The sequence below is a fragment of the Dipodomys ordii genome, unplaced genomic scaffold (genome assembly GCF_000151885.1).
Source record: "Dipodomys ordii isolate 6190 unplaced genomic scaffold, Dord_2.0 Scaffold58, whole genome shotgun sequence".
NCBI classification, from domain to species: domain Eukaryota; kingdom Metazoa; phylum Chordata; class Mammalia; order Rodentia; family Heteromyidae; genus Dipodomys; species Dipodomys ordii.
Window position 1 is genome coordinate 7,437,348 of NW_012267274.1, and position 12,525 is coordinate 7,449,872.

The window sequence follows — 12,525 nt, forward strand, 5'->3', positions numbered from 1 at the left end:
AACCGTTCCTGTCACCAAGTCCTCCACCTCATGCGCCTGCCAGCGCAGGTCTCAGTAAAGTGGACCTGGCCTGGAAAACAGCACCATATACCCTGGCTCTCACTTCTGACTCAGTCCGAGACCAAGTCAGCTCCACAGCTCATTTTGTGAAATCCTGGTGCCATCAACAGCACAACTGCTTCTCCAACTCTGGAGTCGCAGTTCTGCAGGCTCACGCTCAAGATGGAGGTGTCAGCAGGTTTGGCTTCTCCTGAGGTTTCTCTTTGGCTGCTGATGGGGCCTTTGCTGTCCTCAGATGACCTGGACTCTTCCTGGGCTGTGTCCACCACCAGCTGAGATGATTAAGGCTAGCATGCCCTGCCTGGGGCTTCTCCTTGCATGGGGAACAGGGGGTCCTCGTGCCTGGCTGTAACATATCAGCCTCACCTGCTCCATACACCTGGACACAGGCAACACTCACATCATGAGCAGAGCAGAGCTGGGTGCTGGTAATCCCAGCCTGTAATCCCAGCGACTCAAGAGGTTGAGATCTGAGGATCATGGTGCAAAACCAGCCTGGGCAGGAAAGTCCATGAGACTCTCATCTCCAATAAACGACTCATAAAAAGGAAAGCTGGAAGAGAAACTGGGAGAGCACCAGCCTTAAGCAAAAAAGCCCAAGGACAATGCCCAGGCCCTGAGTTCAAGCCCAGGATTGGCACGCACACACACACACACACACACAAAAAGTGGTGGGAAGAGCAGTTAGTCAAGGACTCAAGTACTGTGGTAGCAACAGTTGGCCTACAATTCACCGTGTGCTATAATCTGTATCTGTGTCTCCCCTAAAATTCGCATACTGGAATTCTCATTCCCAAGGGGATGGAATGAGGGGTAAAGGCCTTTGGAGGCTGGGCACAGCCCAACAGGGCAACAGGATTAGTGACTCTGTTGTAAATGAAGCCAAAGGGAGCCTGTCTGTCCCCTCCTCCACATAGGAACACTACAAGGTCCCACGGCCATGAGCCAGGTCCCCACCGGAGGTCAAATCTGCAGATGTGGATGAGTAAACTTCCTGCCTCCAGAACCTGAGCAATAAGTTTCCCTTGTCCTTAAACTACTCAGTCCACTATGGGCTTTTGTTATAGCAGCTAGAATAGATGAATCCAATGTGGAATCCTGAGCTATTTATCCAACCCTCTGAGGCTCAGCTGTAGATCAGGCAGTTTGTTTTTGTTTTTGTTTTGCCAGTCCTGGGCCTGGGCACTGTCCTGAGCTTCTTTTTGCTCAAGGCTAGCACTCTACCACTTGCACCAGAGCACCACTTCCAGCCTTTTCTGTGTATGTGGTACTGGGGAATCGAACCCAGGGCTTCATGCATGCTAGGCAAGCACTCTACCACTAAGCCACGTTCCCAGCCCAATCTGGCAGTCTTGTAAGGATAACATCTTGTAAGGATAACGTGGGTGCACACACAGGTGCCCAGCCCAGGGCACAGGAAGTGCTGGGAAATAGCAGCATGGTCTCCCAGATCCTGCCCCAGTTTCCAGAGGCCAGAAAGGGCCCTGGCCTGGCAGAGCTCCAGGACAAACTGCCCAACACCAGGCTCCCTGTGCCTGTGACAAGCGCCAACACGTGCCTTCCTCAGAAGCCTCCCAGGAGACGAAGCAAGTGCCAGCGTGTGCAGAAGCAGGTGTCTGTGGTGGGTCCAGACACACAGGAAGCTAAGGTCCAATGGGACAGGTGGGGGCAGGGAACAGGGGGCTCTAGTCACTTCCAAGGCAACAGCAGAGCCTTTCCCAAAGCTCAGCAGTCTTCATTCCCAGGGAAGAATGGTATTCCCAGGAGCTGTGCAAATGCTAGAATGAACTCACCTTGCTTCTCCCCACCATGCCAATCCCACCCCCCACTGGCTACTTCTGGCACCTAATAATCCTTTGCCCTGTCCTCTACCTTAGCTAACAGCCTGGCCAAGCAGCACAAAGCTGCTCCTGTACACAGCTGAGCATGCACAAGCACAGTGACAACTCAGCACCTACGCAGAGCCAGCAGTAGACCAGGGCTCAAACGCCACAGCCCGCATCACCTGATTGGAGGCAGGGAGACTGGAGCTTGCTGCCAGACTCCAGGAAAAGCCTATAACCTCACAAGAAGGGGATCATGTGTATGAGGATGACTGATTCACTCTCGCGTGCACAGGAGGCAGAGCGTGCAAAGGTCCTAGTTCAGACCTGACACAGGCAGGGGGGAGCAAGGGGAGCTATTATTCAATCAGGTGACCGTTAAGTCCCTCCGGGGCCAGATTTGAGTTCTAACAGCATAGTCATTGTACAATAGCTAGTATTTTATTCAAAGACTCTGGGGGTCTGAAACCAGTCTCAAACCTGGTACCTGAGAGTTCGGCTCATTAGCTAGCACTCTACCCATTAAGTCACGTCTCCAACCTCACAGGTTGGAAGGGACTCTCAAGACTTCCTCTGCAGTTAAGGAAAGTGAGCCCCAATAACCTGAATGCTGGCCCACCCCCAGAAAAGGGGCAGGGCAAAGGGCACACCCTGTGTCTTGTCCTTCTGTCCTATGCAGCACAAAGATGCTGGTAGGACCCAGAGCACTGTGAGTTACTATTTTCATTTTTGTTTATTTAGGATTTGCGTGTGCATGCATGTGTGTGTGTGTGTGTGTGCACGTGTGCGTGTGCGTGCATGCCAATACTGGGGCTTGAATTCAAGGCCTGGGTACTATCTCTTAGCTTTTTTGCTCAAAGCTGGAGCTCTACCACTTGAATCACAGCTCTACTTCCAATTTTTTGCTGCTTAAATCAGAAATAAGAGTCTTACATAGACTTTCCTGCCTGAGCTGGCTTTGAACGAACCCAATCCTTTGGTGTCAGCCTCCTGTGTAGCTGGGATTATAGGCATGAGCCACAGATGCCTGATGAGTTGCTATTTTGTTAAAAGAGGTTTCCTGAGCATGCCTTTCTACACAAAAGCCTGGCCTGCCTCTCACATAATTCCTTCAGCACCATTAGTAACATTCCAGGCACTTTCCAAAGGAAAGACCAAACAAAAGAACTTCCTCTCTTGCCCTTTCTTCCCAGGGTTCCCAGAACAGTCCTCTTCTATGCAAGCAGCCTGGCCACACCTCAGGCTATTCTAGTACTTCATGGGTCTGCAGAATGGACCAGAAGGCTGAAGGCAGTTTTCAACAAGACAGCAGACAGACCTTGTGAAGCCCAAGGCAGTGGGGCTTTGAGTAGACCCAATCTCAGATTCACAAGTACTCTTCACAAGTTCAGGTGCAATCCTCACAACCTTGTGGTAGTTTTCACTAAGTCCTGGTTCAAAGACTCCATGGGGTGAAATCAAAGGTCCTGAGGGACTGTGACTCAGAATCAATTAACAACTCAACCCTCTGGCCTGTGGACTTAGCCCTGAAGCCAATATAAAGCTCATGCTTTTATTAACTACCATCCAAGAAAGAGGTGGTGGGTGGTGTATTTGTGTGTGTTCTTTAAGAATGAAGACTGTGGGGCTGGGAAGGTGGCTCAGTGGTAGAGTGCTTGCCTCACATGCATGAGGCCCTGGGTTCAATTCCTCAGTACCAAATAAACAGGAAACACTGGAAGTGGCACTGTGGCTTAAGTGTTAGTGGACTAGGCTTGAGCTGAAGAGCTCAGGGACAGCTCCCAGGCCTAGAGTTCAAGCCCCATGTCCAACAACAACAACAATAAAAAGGAATGAAGACTGCTCTCTGCTTTGTTGAAGTTGAGCCTATGCAAAGACAGCAACAGAGAGAAATAGCAAACCATTCCCAGAATGACCTGACATTTGATGGTGAACCCTAGAAAAGACCTTGTGGGGGGTGCAGAAATGGTCTTCCCCTATATATTCCACAATCACCAAGATTACAAATGTTTATCAGTCACCAACTTTCCATTCAAAACTGTAAAAACAATATGGGAAGTCTGGCATGCCTGTAATCCTAGTTACTCAGGAGGCTGAGATCTGAGGATTGTGTTTCCTCCAATTAATCTTACTTCCAATTAATTACCAAAACAAAAAGAAAGAAAGCTAGAAGTGGGGCTGTGGCTCAAATGTACATATACATATACACATACGTATGTGTATATACATACATACGTATATATATATATATATATATGCCCATTCCTCCCACTGACTGCTCTACTCCTCACCCCTCTGTTGCTTCTAGCCAGGTGGGCTGTGGTCACCCAGCATACAGATCCAGTCCTGTCCTTAGTTCCCCCACTGGCACAGAGGAGAAGCTATGCTGGGACTGAGGGCCAGGTGGATCCTGTGACTCTACTGTGTGGTCCAGAGGGGTAGGTTCTGCAGGGCCAGAGCAGGAATCCTCTAAAGCCCAGAGCTGTCTAGCCTGCATGGCTGTGTTTCCCTTCCCCTCCAGGACTCAGTCCCATTCCATGGAGTAAAGAGGCACACACACAATAGGCTAGCCTGGTGGGCAGGGCAGAGCCCGGATGAGATCAGTTCCCACTCCCAGGTGTCACCATATGCAAACATACCTAAATGTATTTCAACTCACATGGATGGAGGAAGGAGGAGGAAGGATGTAGGAAGTGACAGGTGATCAGGTGACCTGGGAGTCATGAGGGATGGCCAGTGGAGACTTGACTCTCCACTCTCTCCCCTTTCCCATTCAGACTTGAGGGGCTATGGTTTTGTAATACAAGCACAGAGTCACAGAAGCTGTATAGAATCAACGTTCTCAAGGGGAAAAACAACCTAAAACCCTGCTAAAAAATTTCCGAGACACAGTGGCCCAGCCCTCAAACCCATCCAAGCCCATAGCTAACCAAGTGGATAAACTGCAAATCTCACAATACACAGCCCTACAGTACTTGCCCACCCACAGCTTCGTGAAGACCTGTGAAACACAAGCCAGTGCAAAGCCAAGAGGTCCCAGTGGCTGGGGCTGTGCACTGTCCCAAGAGCACACAGCCTCCTCCAGTCCTGCCCAGGGGTAGTCATGGCATGGTTCCCCAGGGCTCCTGGTTACCTGGTTCTTCCGGGGCTGGTGGTGTGCTGACTTCGGGTTCTGGGATGACTTCAGGGGGCGGTGGGGGCGGGGCTGGTGGAGCTTTGACGGGGGTGGTTGACTCTGGGGTCTCAAACGCTTCTTCCGAGTCAGAGCTCCTGTTGGAGAGAGGAAAGAGGCATGGGTTAGCCTGGACTCAGGGACCTTCCTGCTGAGCCACGTGTGGTCCGTCTTCTAACCTGGAACCAGTTCACTACTCCAGCTTTCTGGTCAATTGTCCTGTTCAGGGACAGATGTGAGGCCAAGTCATCTCCCCTGATTCCCAAGGTAAATTAACACTGCTTGTGCAGTCTTTGAACTCAGTTCACAGGCTTCTCACCTTAGTGGCAAATACCCAGTGAGCTTCAGCACCCACCATCGGGCATAGATGCCCTCTACCAGATACGGTGAGCATGTCCGAGGTTGGGGTTCCAAGCCACTCCTGAAACCCCTCCTTACAAACTCAATTTCCATTTTCCCTCTCCCCATCCTACCCCATCTGCATCTCTACTCCCCTGCTTTCCCAGACCTTCTTATAACTTCTGGGTATATTTATTCACTTTCTCACCACATTTTTCTTTTTCCCCAGTGGGCCACACTGGCCTCTTGTCTGTCCCAGTATCATGCAGGAGATCATGAATGAGCCTGGTTGAATGAATGAAAGTCACAGCTCAATCAACGAAGATGCCAGACCAAGCCACAAAGCAGAGCTGACTGACGATGCTGGCAGGGTGGAGTCAGACCTTGGTGTATAATAAAATCTATGCCCAAGAAAAATTCCTCACTCAGTGACTTGGTCCAACAGTTCCCAAAGGGAAACACCTTCTCAATAGCAAAAGGGGGAAGCCAGGGGCTCAAGCATGACCATGGGCTCAAGAAAGCCTTGAAGATGACCTTCCTTTTCTGCTTCCCTGGGTCAACTGATGTTAGGCCAGAAGGACAAGATGAAGGCAGCCCAGTCACTGGGCCAGCATGCCACCTGCAGGACAGAAGGCCACTGCTCACGGGATCCTGGAGCCCACCTGGCCATGGCCCAACCTCCGTGTAAGGACAGCAGGTGCAGAAGCAGGGGCAACAGGCCAATTCTCATCTCAGAGGAATCTGAATAGAACCAGACACTGTTGATTCTTTTGCAACAAGGAGGTGAACTATCAAGATGGCGGACATGTAGGATTACAAAGCAGGATAAGCCACCCCAATGGGCGAATGGGACAAAGAAGTATAATCAGAGGGTTACACAGCACGTGAGACAGAACAGAACAGGACAGGACTGGATGTACTGGGCCACGCCCCCAACACCAGGCTCACACTGCTGAACTCACCCTAGAGGCAAAGGACCAGTGAGCTCACTAGAGGTCGCCACCTTCTAAAGGCCAGAAGCAGAGGACAGAGCACCAGGAACCAACCAATCCCAGCACTGTCCGTCAGAATGAGAGTAAAGGAACATTTGGTGAGTTCCCTTTAGAAAACCTCCATCAATATTGCTTTTCTAAGTTATTGAGGGTCATTTGTTTCATGAGTACCAATGATTTTTTTTCCCCATCAGCCCTTCAAGGACTTTGGCACCTTCTGCCAGTCACCAAACCCTCCAGAGACCCCAAGAGACCAAGAGAAATACCAGAGCTGCTTTCGACAGGTCCAGTGAGCTAGGGTCAGCTCAGCAGTAAATTTCACAGTAAATACTTAATGCATGCAGCCAGCCACTGACTTCTCATACACACACTGACGGGCTTAGCACTCATCTGTGGGGAGAACTTAAGATCCATCCATGCCTGGACCTCAGTCTAGTCTAGGTAGAAATGTCTGTTTAGAGGTATAAAAAAAAATACAAATAGGGGCTGGGCACCTATGGCTTATGGCGGTAATACTAGCTACTCAGGAGGCTAAGAACTGAAAGATCAAGGTTCAAAGTCAGCCTGGGCAGAAAAGTCCACAAGAGTCTGTCTGGAAAATGCTAACCAAAAGCCTGAGTGGAGCACCAGTGGCTTGTGCCTGTAATCCTAGTTACTCAGGAGGCTGAGATCTGAAGAATCAGTTAACCCAACACAAATCTCTGAGACTCTGATCTCCAATTAACTAGCAAAAAGCCAGAAGTAGAACTGTGGCTCAAGTGCCAGTGTTGAGTGAAAAGGCTAAACAGGAGCACCGGGGACTATGTTCAAGTACTAGTACAAGTACCAAAATTTTTTTAAAAAAGAAAGAAACAGGGCCTAGAGCTAGGAGTTCTATGCCTGTAATCCTAGCTACTTCAGAGGCTGAGAGCTGAGGATCGCCGTTCAAAGCCAGCCCAGGCAGAGAAAGCAGAGCTGTGGCTCAGGTGATAGAGTACCAGCTTTGAGTAAAACAGCTCCAGGACAGCATCCAGGCCCTGAGCTCAAGCCACAGGACTGGCACAGGAAAAAAAAAAAAAAAGACTGAAGGTGTAGTTCAAGTGTTAGAACATCATCCAAGCAAGTAAGCCAAAAAAATAAGGTCCTGAGATCACACCCCAATACCTCAAACAAGCAAAACCTCACAGAGAGGTAGTATGAGAGAGAAGAGAGGTAACGCTTCAGATCACCTTGGTGGGCCCAGGTGCAGCCTCGGGAATGAATAAGCTTCAGCTCCACATGCTTCAAGGACCAGTGTTGACAAGACACACAAAGCCAACTTGCCTCTTCCCACAACTTGTTTGTGGGGCCAGAAGACTGGAGTCCTCACTGGTGCTCACTGCCATCCACATCCACTGGACCCATTCCACAAGGGACACAACGGCCAGGAGCCCAAGGCCATCTCTGCCGAAGAGCAGCTTCAGTCCTCCAAACTCCCAGCTCTAATACTGCTGCCAGCACCCCTGCCCCACCAGCCACAGATGCAGTGAGGTTTGCCAGCATCCAGACACCACAGGTTGCCCAAGGAAGCCCAGACGCAGAGCGAGGGACCTAGCGCCCATCCCTCGCTTCTGCATGCCTGGGCACTGGAAGCTCCAAAGCACACTGTGCTCACTGGCACAGACGGTAGGGAGGGCCAGATGCGCTGAGGTCTTAGAGGCTGACTTCCAATGAGGTCTCTGCTAGCACAGCTGCCCATCTGCACACCCGCTCAGAGGGACCACCATCTACCCCAGCCAGTGTGCAAATCAGCAGGGCACAGTACCCCAAGCCCCTGTGTGCGTCCTGTTTACTGTCAACTGCTCTTAACACATGCGGGGCCACCAGGGATCACCAGAGCAGCATCCACTTCCGGTGCTGCTGGCCTTGTTGTCACATATCTTCTATGCCTTTCCCCGGAGCAGAGGGAGTTAATTAGAGGCGGCAAATAGCAGCCTTGTAAATTAGCTCTCTTTTCCCCATTCGGTTTCCCAGGCACTCAAAGGCATTTCCAGGAGCAAGGATTCCTGCAGTTCATCAAGTCTGTCCTAAAAAACCAAGCAGCATTTTGGACTTCCAAAGCAATAACGCAAGTTCCATATATTATGTGATTCTTTTTCTAGTAGAGGAAATAAAAATGCACAAAGTTATTGTTCAGGTTGCGGGTACATGAAAAAGGGAAAAATAATACTCTGGTTTCTCTTCAGATTGTATACATCTTTTGCCTTCTACTAAAAATGAAAATAAAAATAAATTTTAAAGTGGGTGGTGATGACTCACACTTGTAATCCTAGCTACTCAGAAGGCTGAGATCTGAGAATCCTAGTTTAAGGAAAATCTGTGAGATTCATCTTCAACTAACCAGCAAAAGGCCAGAAGTAGAGGCGTGTGGCTCAACAGGTAGAGTGCCAGACTTGTGTGAAAAAAAAAGCCAAGTGGGAAGATGAGACCCTGAGTTCAAGCCCCAGAACTGGCTAGCACCTACCCATAGTCAGGAAGGAAGGGAGGGAGGGAGGGGGGGAGGGAGGGAGGGAGGGAGGGGAGGAAAGGGGAGGGGAGGGGAGGGGAGGAAGAAAACACAACAACTGTAGTTCTTAGCATGACAAACTTAACAGCTAGCCTCACTAAATGTTATATAATGTGACAAGTGCTGCATTAAGCTCTCTTGCTGGTACTGGGGCTTGAACTCAGGGCCTGAGCACTGTCTCTTAATGTGTATGTGCGTGCGTGTGTGTGCATGTGTGTATGTGGGACCTGGTGCCTGAACTCAGGTCCTGGGTTCTCTCCCTGAGCTTTTTTGCTCAAAGCTAGCACTCTACCATTTTGTGCCGCAACTCTATTCCAGGTTTTTTTCTGAGAAGTTTGCTGGAGATAAGAGTCTCATGGCCTGGGCTGGCTTCAAACCCCAATCCTTAGCTCTCAGCCTCTGAGTATGGTAGATTACAGGCATGAGCCATGAGTGCCTGGCTGTCCCTTAGCTTTTCAACTCAAGGCTGGCACTCTACCACTTGAGTCATACCTCCACTTCTGGCTTTTTGCTGGTTAACTGGAGATGAGTCATGGACTTTTCTGCCTGGGCTGGCTTTGAACTGAGCTCCTCAGAGCTCAGCCTCCTGATTAGCCACTACCCAGCCTGCTGGAGAGTAGGCCTATTTTATAGATAAGATTACTAGGGCTCAGAGAGGCAAACAACTTTGCCAGAGGCTGCGTAGTCAGTAAACAGTGCTGAGATCCAGAGCTGCTGGTCTCTGAAATCTGCGCCCTTCTCACTACATCTGTGGCTCTCTGATATTTCAGCAGCACTATGCATCGTGTCTTTTATCATAAAAAGTCTATCACAATTAACAATTAAGCTGTTTGGATCATCTTGAAAATTTGACATGGGGAAGAGGGAGGCCAAAGGCAGCCATTATCTGGAAGATTTCACTCCTGGTTGCATGACTTTAGGAAAAGTCCTAATGGGTACCAACAATAGTAACTACCAACAGCCCTTGGTTTTTAACAGCAGGTCTTGTAGTGATGAGATTTTCTTCACCTAGGCAGATGGGCAGGAGAACCACCTCACCACCTAAACCAATTAATCTATCAGCACAAGGCAGCACAGGGTAATAGCCAAAGCACAGCATGGCGTGTGCAGACGGGAGGAAAGATGGCAGTGAGTGTCGCCAAGCGTGGACAGACCGTGCGGGCCATGGAAACTCAAGCCCACAGGGCCTCCCCCCCCCCCCCCCCCGCCTTCCCATCCCGGCTGTGTTCATGTAGTATAAAAACAGTGCTCGTGTATTTCCTTGACTTTCAGAGGATTTTTTTTATAAAGCTCTGGGGTTCAAAAAAGCCCAGTCTGAAATGCTCTGCTCCACCCAAGGCTGGGTTCAGTCTCTTGTCAGTGCCATGCTGGGTCAAATCAGGCTGTGGAAACAAATTGAGAGCCAGGAAGCAGGAAAAATGAAGAATGGTGAAGTCGGCAGCCACACGTGCACACCCTATACAAACATCTGTATACCTATTAAACACGGATGTATCTGAGAATACAGATGTGTGAATAAAAGTAAATCGTGGCCACCTTTTAATAAAGAGGTACTATAAGTATAGTTTTCAATGCATAAAGAGGTACTATAAGTATAGTTTTCAATGCATCTTTAAATGGTTCAATTTTGCTCATGTTTTACTGGAGGCAATTCAAAGGCTCGAAATAATCAATTGCAGAGACCGTGTAATCTTACAACTTTGAAACTAGAAACATTATTCCATTCCCCTCCCCTCTACAATACCAGGGCTTGAACTCAGGTCCTGGGCACTATTCCTTAGATTTTCTTTTTTTGTTCAAGGCTAGTGTTCTACCTCTTGAACCACAGATCCATTTCCGGCTTCTGGGTGGTTAATTAGAGAGAAGAGTCTCATATCTCACAGACTTTGCTGCCCGGGCTAGCTTCAAACCATGATCCTCAGCTCTCAGCCTTCTGAGTAGCTAGCGTTGCAGACTTGAGCCAGCAGCAGAGCTCTTCCACCTTTTTAAACAGGTGAGGAAACAGGCCCAGAGAGCGGAAGTGGTTTGTCCCCAGTCACCAACCTATTCATGGGAGCCATAGCTAAAAATATTCCTTAGAACTGGGCCTGCCTTCATTAAGCAGTGCCTTTAGATTAGAGCCTTTGTTCTGCTTGCAACTCCCACCTGGAAGTCTAAAGTTACCCATACTTGAATGCTGCCTGATTATTAATTTGTTCTTAAGCATGGCTGAAGAGGAAAGGAGTATCTATTGCATATCTATTCTAGATACATTTCTCAGCATAGCACTTCACGTTTCTCCAAAAAGGAAAGTATCCTAGTACTGGGCCACCCACCCAAAGTGAAAGGACATGCCGGAGACAAGGGTTTCATGATGTAAGCCCCACACGCAGCACTCCATGCAGAAATCCCTGAGCACCAAGTCTGCGCAAGCTGCACGAGGTCAGACCCCAGCGCCCTTTCTGCTTCCCCCCCCCCGTCGCCCCCCCGACCTGCTTCCTTCCCCTTAAAGACCAAGTGCAGGTAAGGGCCAACACTTTGGCTAAATAGCTTGCTGTGGAACAGCCAATATCATCCAGGCCAAGAGAGCATCTGTCATTCCTGGAGAGAGAGAAAAAAATCTTCTAGAAACAAAACTAGCCTTTCAGCAGCTCAGGCAGTCTCATTCATCCCCATCTCCTGCGAGTAAGGGTTGGATGGATTTGTAAATAAGTGGGTATTTTTGAAACGGCTGCATACTAGATTCTATTCATCAAAATATTCCACTGAACGACAACTGTAGACAGCCCTGTCAACAGAAGTTGTCCCAGCCAACACACACACACACACACACACACACACACACACACACACACACACACGACTGACAAGTTTTAAGGGCTGACTGAAAGGGTCTTTCACTTTAATTTGCTCATCCTGGAAGTAGTCAAATAACTTGCCCTGTGGAATCGCTCCTTAATGTGCAGGGAAAGGAAGAAGATTTCTTAACACCATCAAATGTCACTATCAGGTGACAGAGAAGTAGCTAGTTAAGAGCTGTCCTCCGGCCGGGCGCTGGTGGCTCACACCTGTAATCCTAGCTACTCAGGAGGCTGAGATCTGAGGATCGCGGTTCAAAGCCAGCCTGGGCAGGAGAGACCGTGAGACTCCTATCTCCAATAAACCACCAGAAAACCGGAAGTGGCGCAGTAGCTCAAGTGGTAGAGCGCTCGCCATGAGCTGAAGAGCTGAGGGACAGCGCCCAGGCCCAGAGTTCAAGCCCCACGGCCGACAAAAAAAAAAAAAAGAGCTGTCCTCCGTGAAAAGCCAGACTGCTAGAATCTTCCAAGCTGACACTTATGATCACCTAGGAAAACCCAAGGCAAATGACAGCCTATTTACCTCCCTGTACCTGGTATCTGTTGAAATGATTTTCAGGTGTATGTATCTATCATTCAGTGGATATACTGAAATGTTATCAGGGTTCAAAGGGGCCAAGAGGAAGAGTATGGAGAAATCAAGGGTCCACAGTGCAGTTAGACCCAGTTGTAGACTGAATATGGCTGTAAGAAACAAGAGTTAATTCTGAATAACTAAAGCAAAAGTGGAAATTTGTTGTTAGGTTGTGAAGGCTGGGGCCCTGTTTGCGAAGAGTTC

General features: G+C 49.1%; 1 protein-coding gene across 1 annotated transcript in view; it reads right to left on the minus strand.

Moving 5' to 3' along the window:
• The window catches only part of Tacc2 (transforming, acidic coiled-coil containing protein 2), a 67,357-nt gene that overhangs the window by 39,138 nt on the left and 15,694 nt on the right, over positions 1 to 12,525 (minus strand). The window contains exon 2 of the mRNA XM_013021964.1: positions 5,017 to 5,153. Coding sequence (XP_012877418.1) covers positions 5,017 to 5,153 — 137 coding nt within the window. The remainder of the gene's footprint in view (positions 1 to 5,016; positions 5,154 to 12,525) is intronic.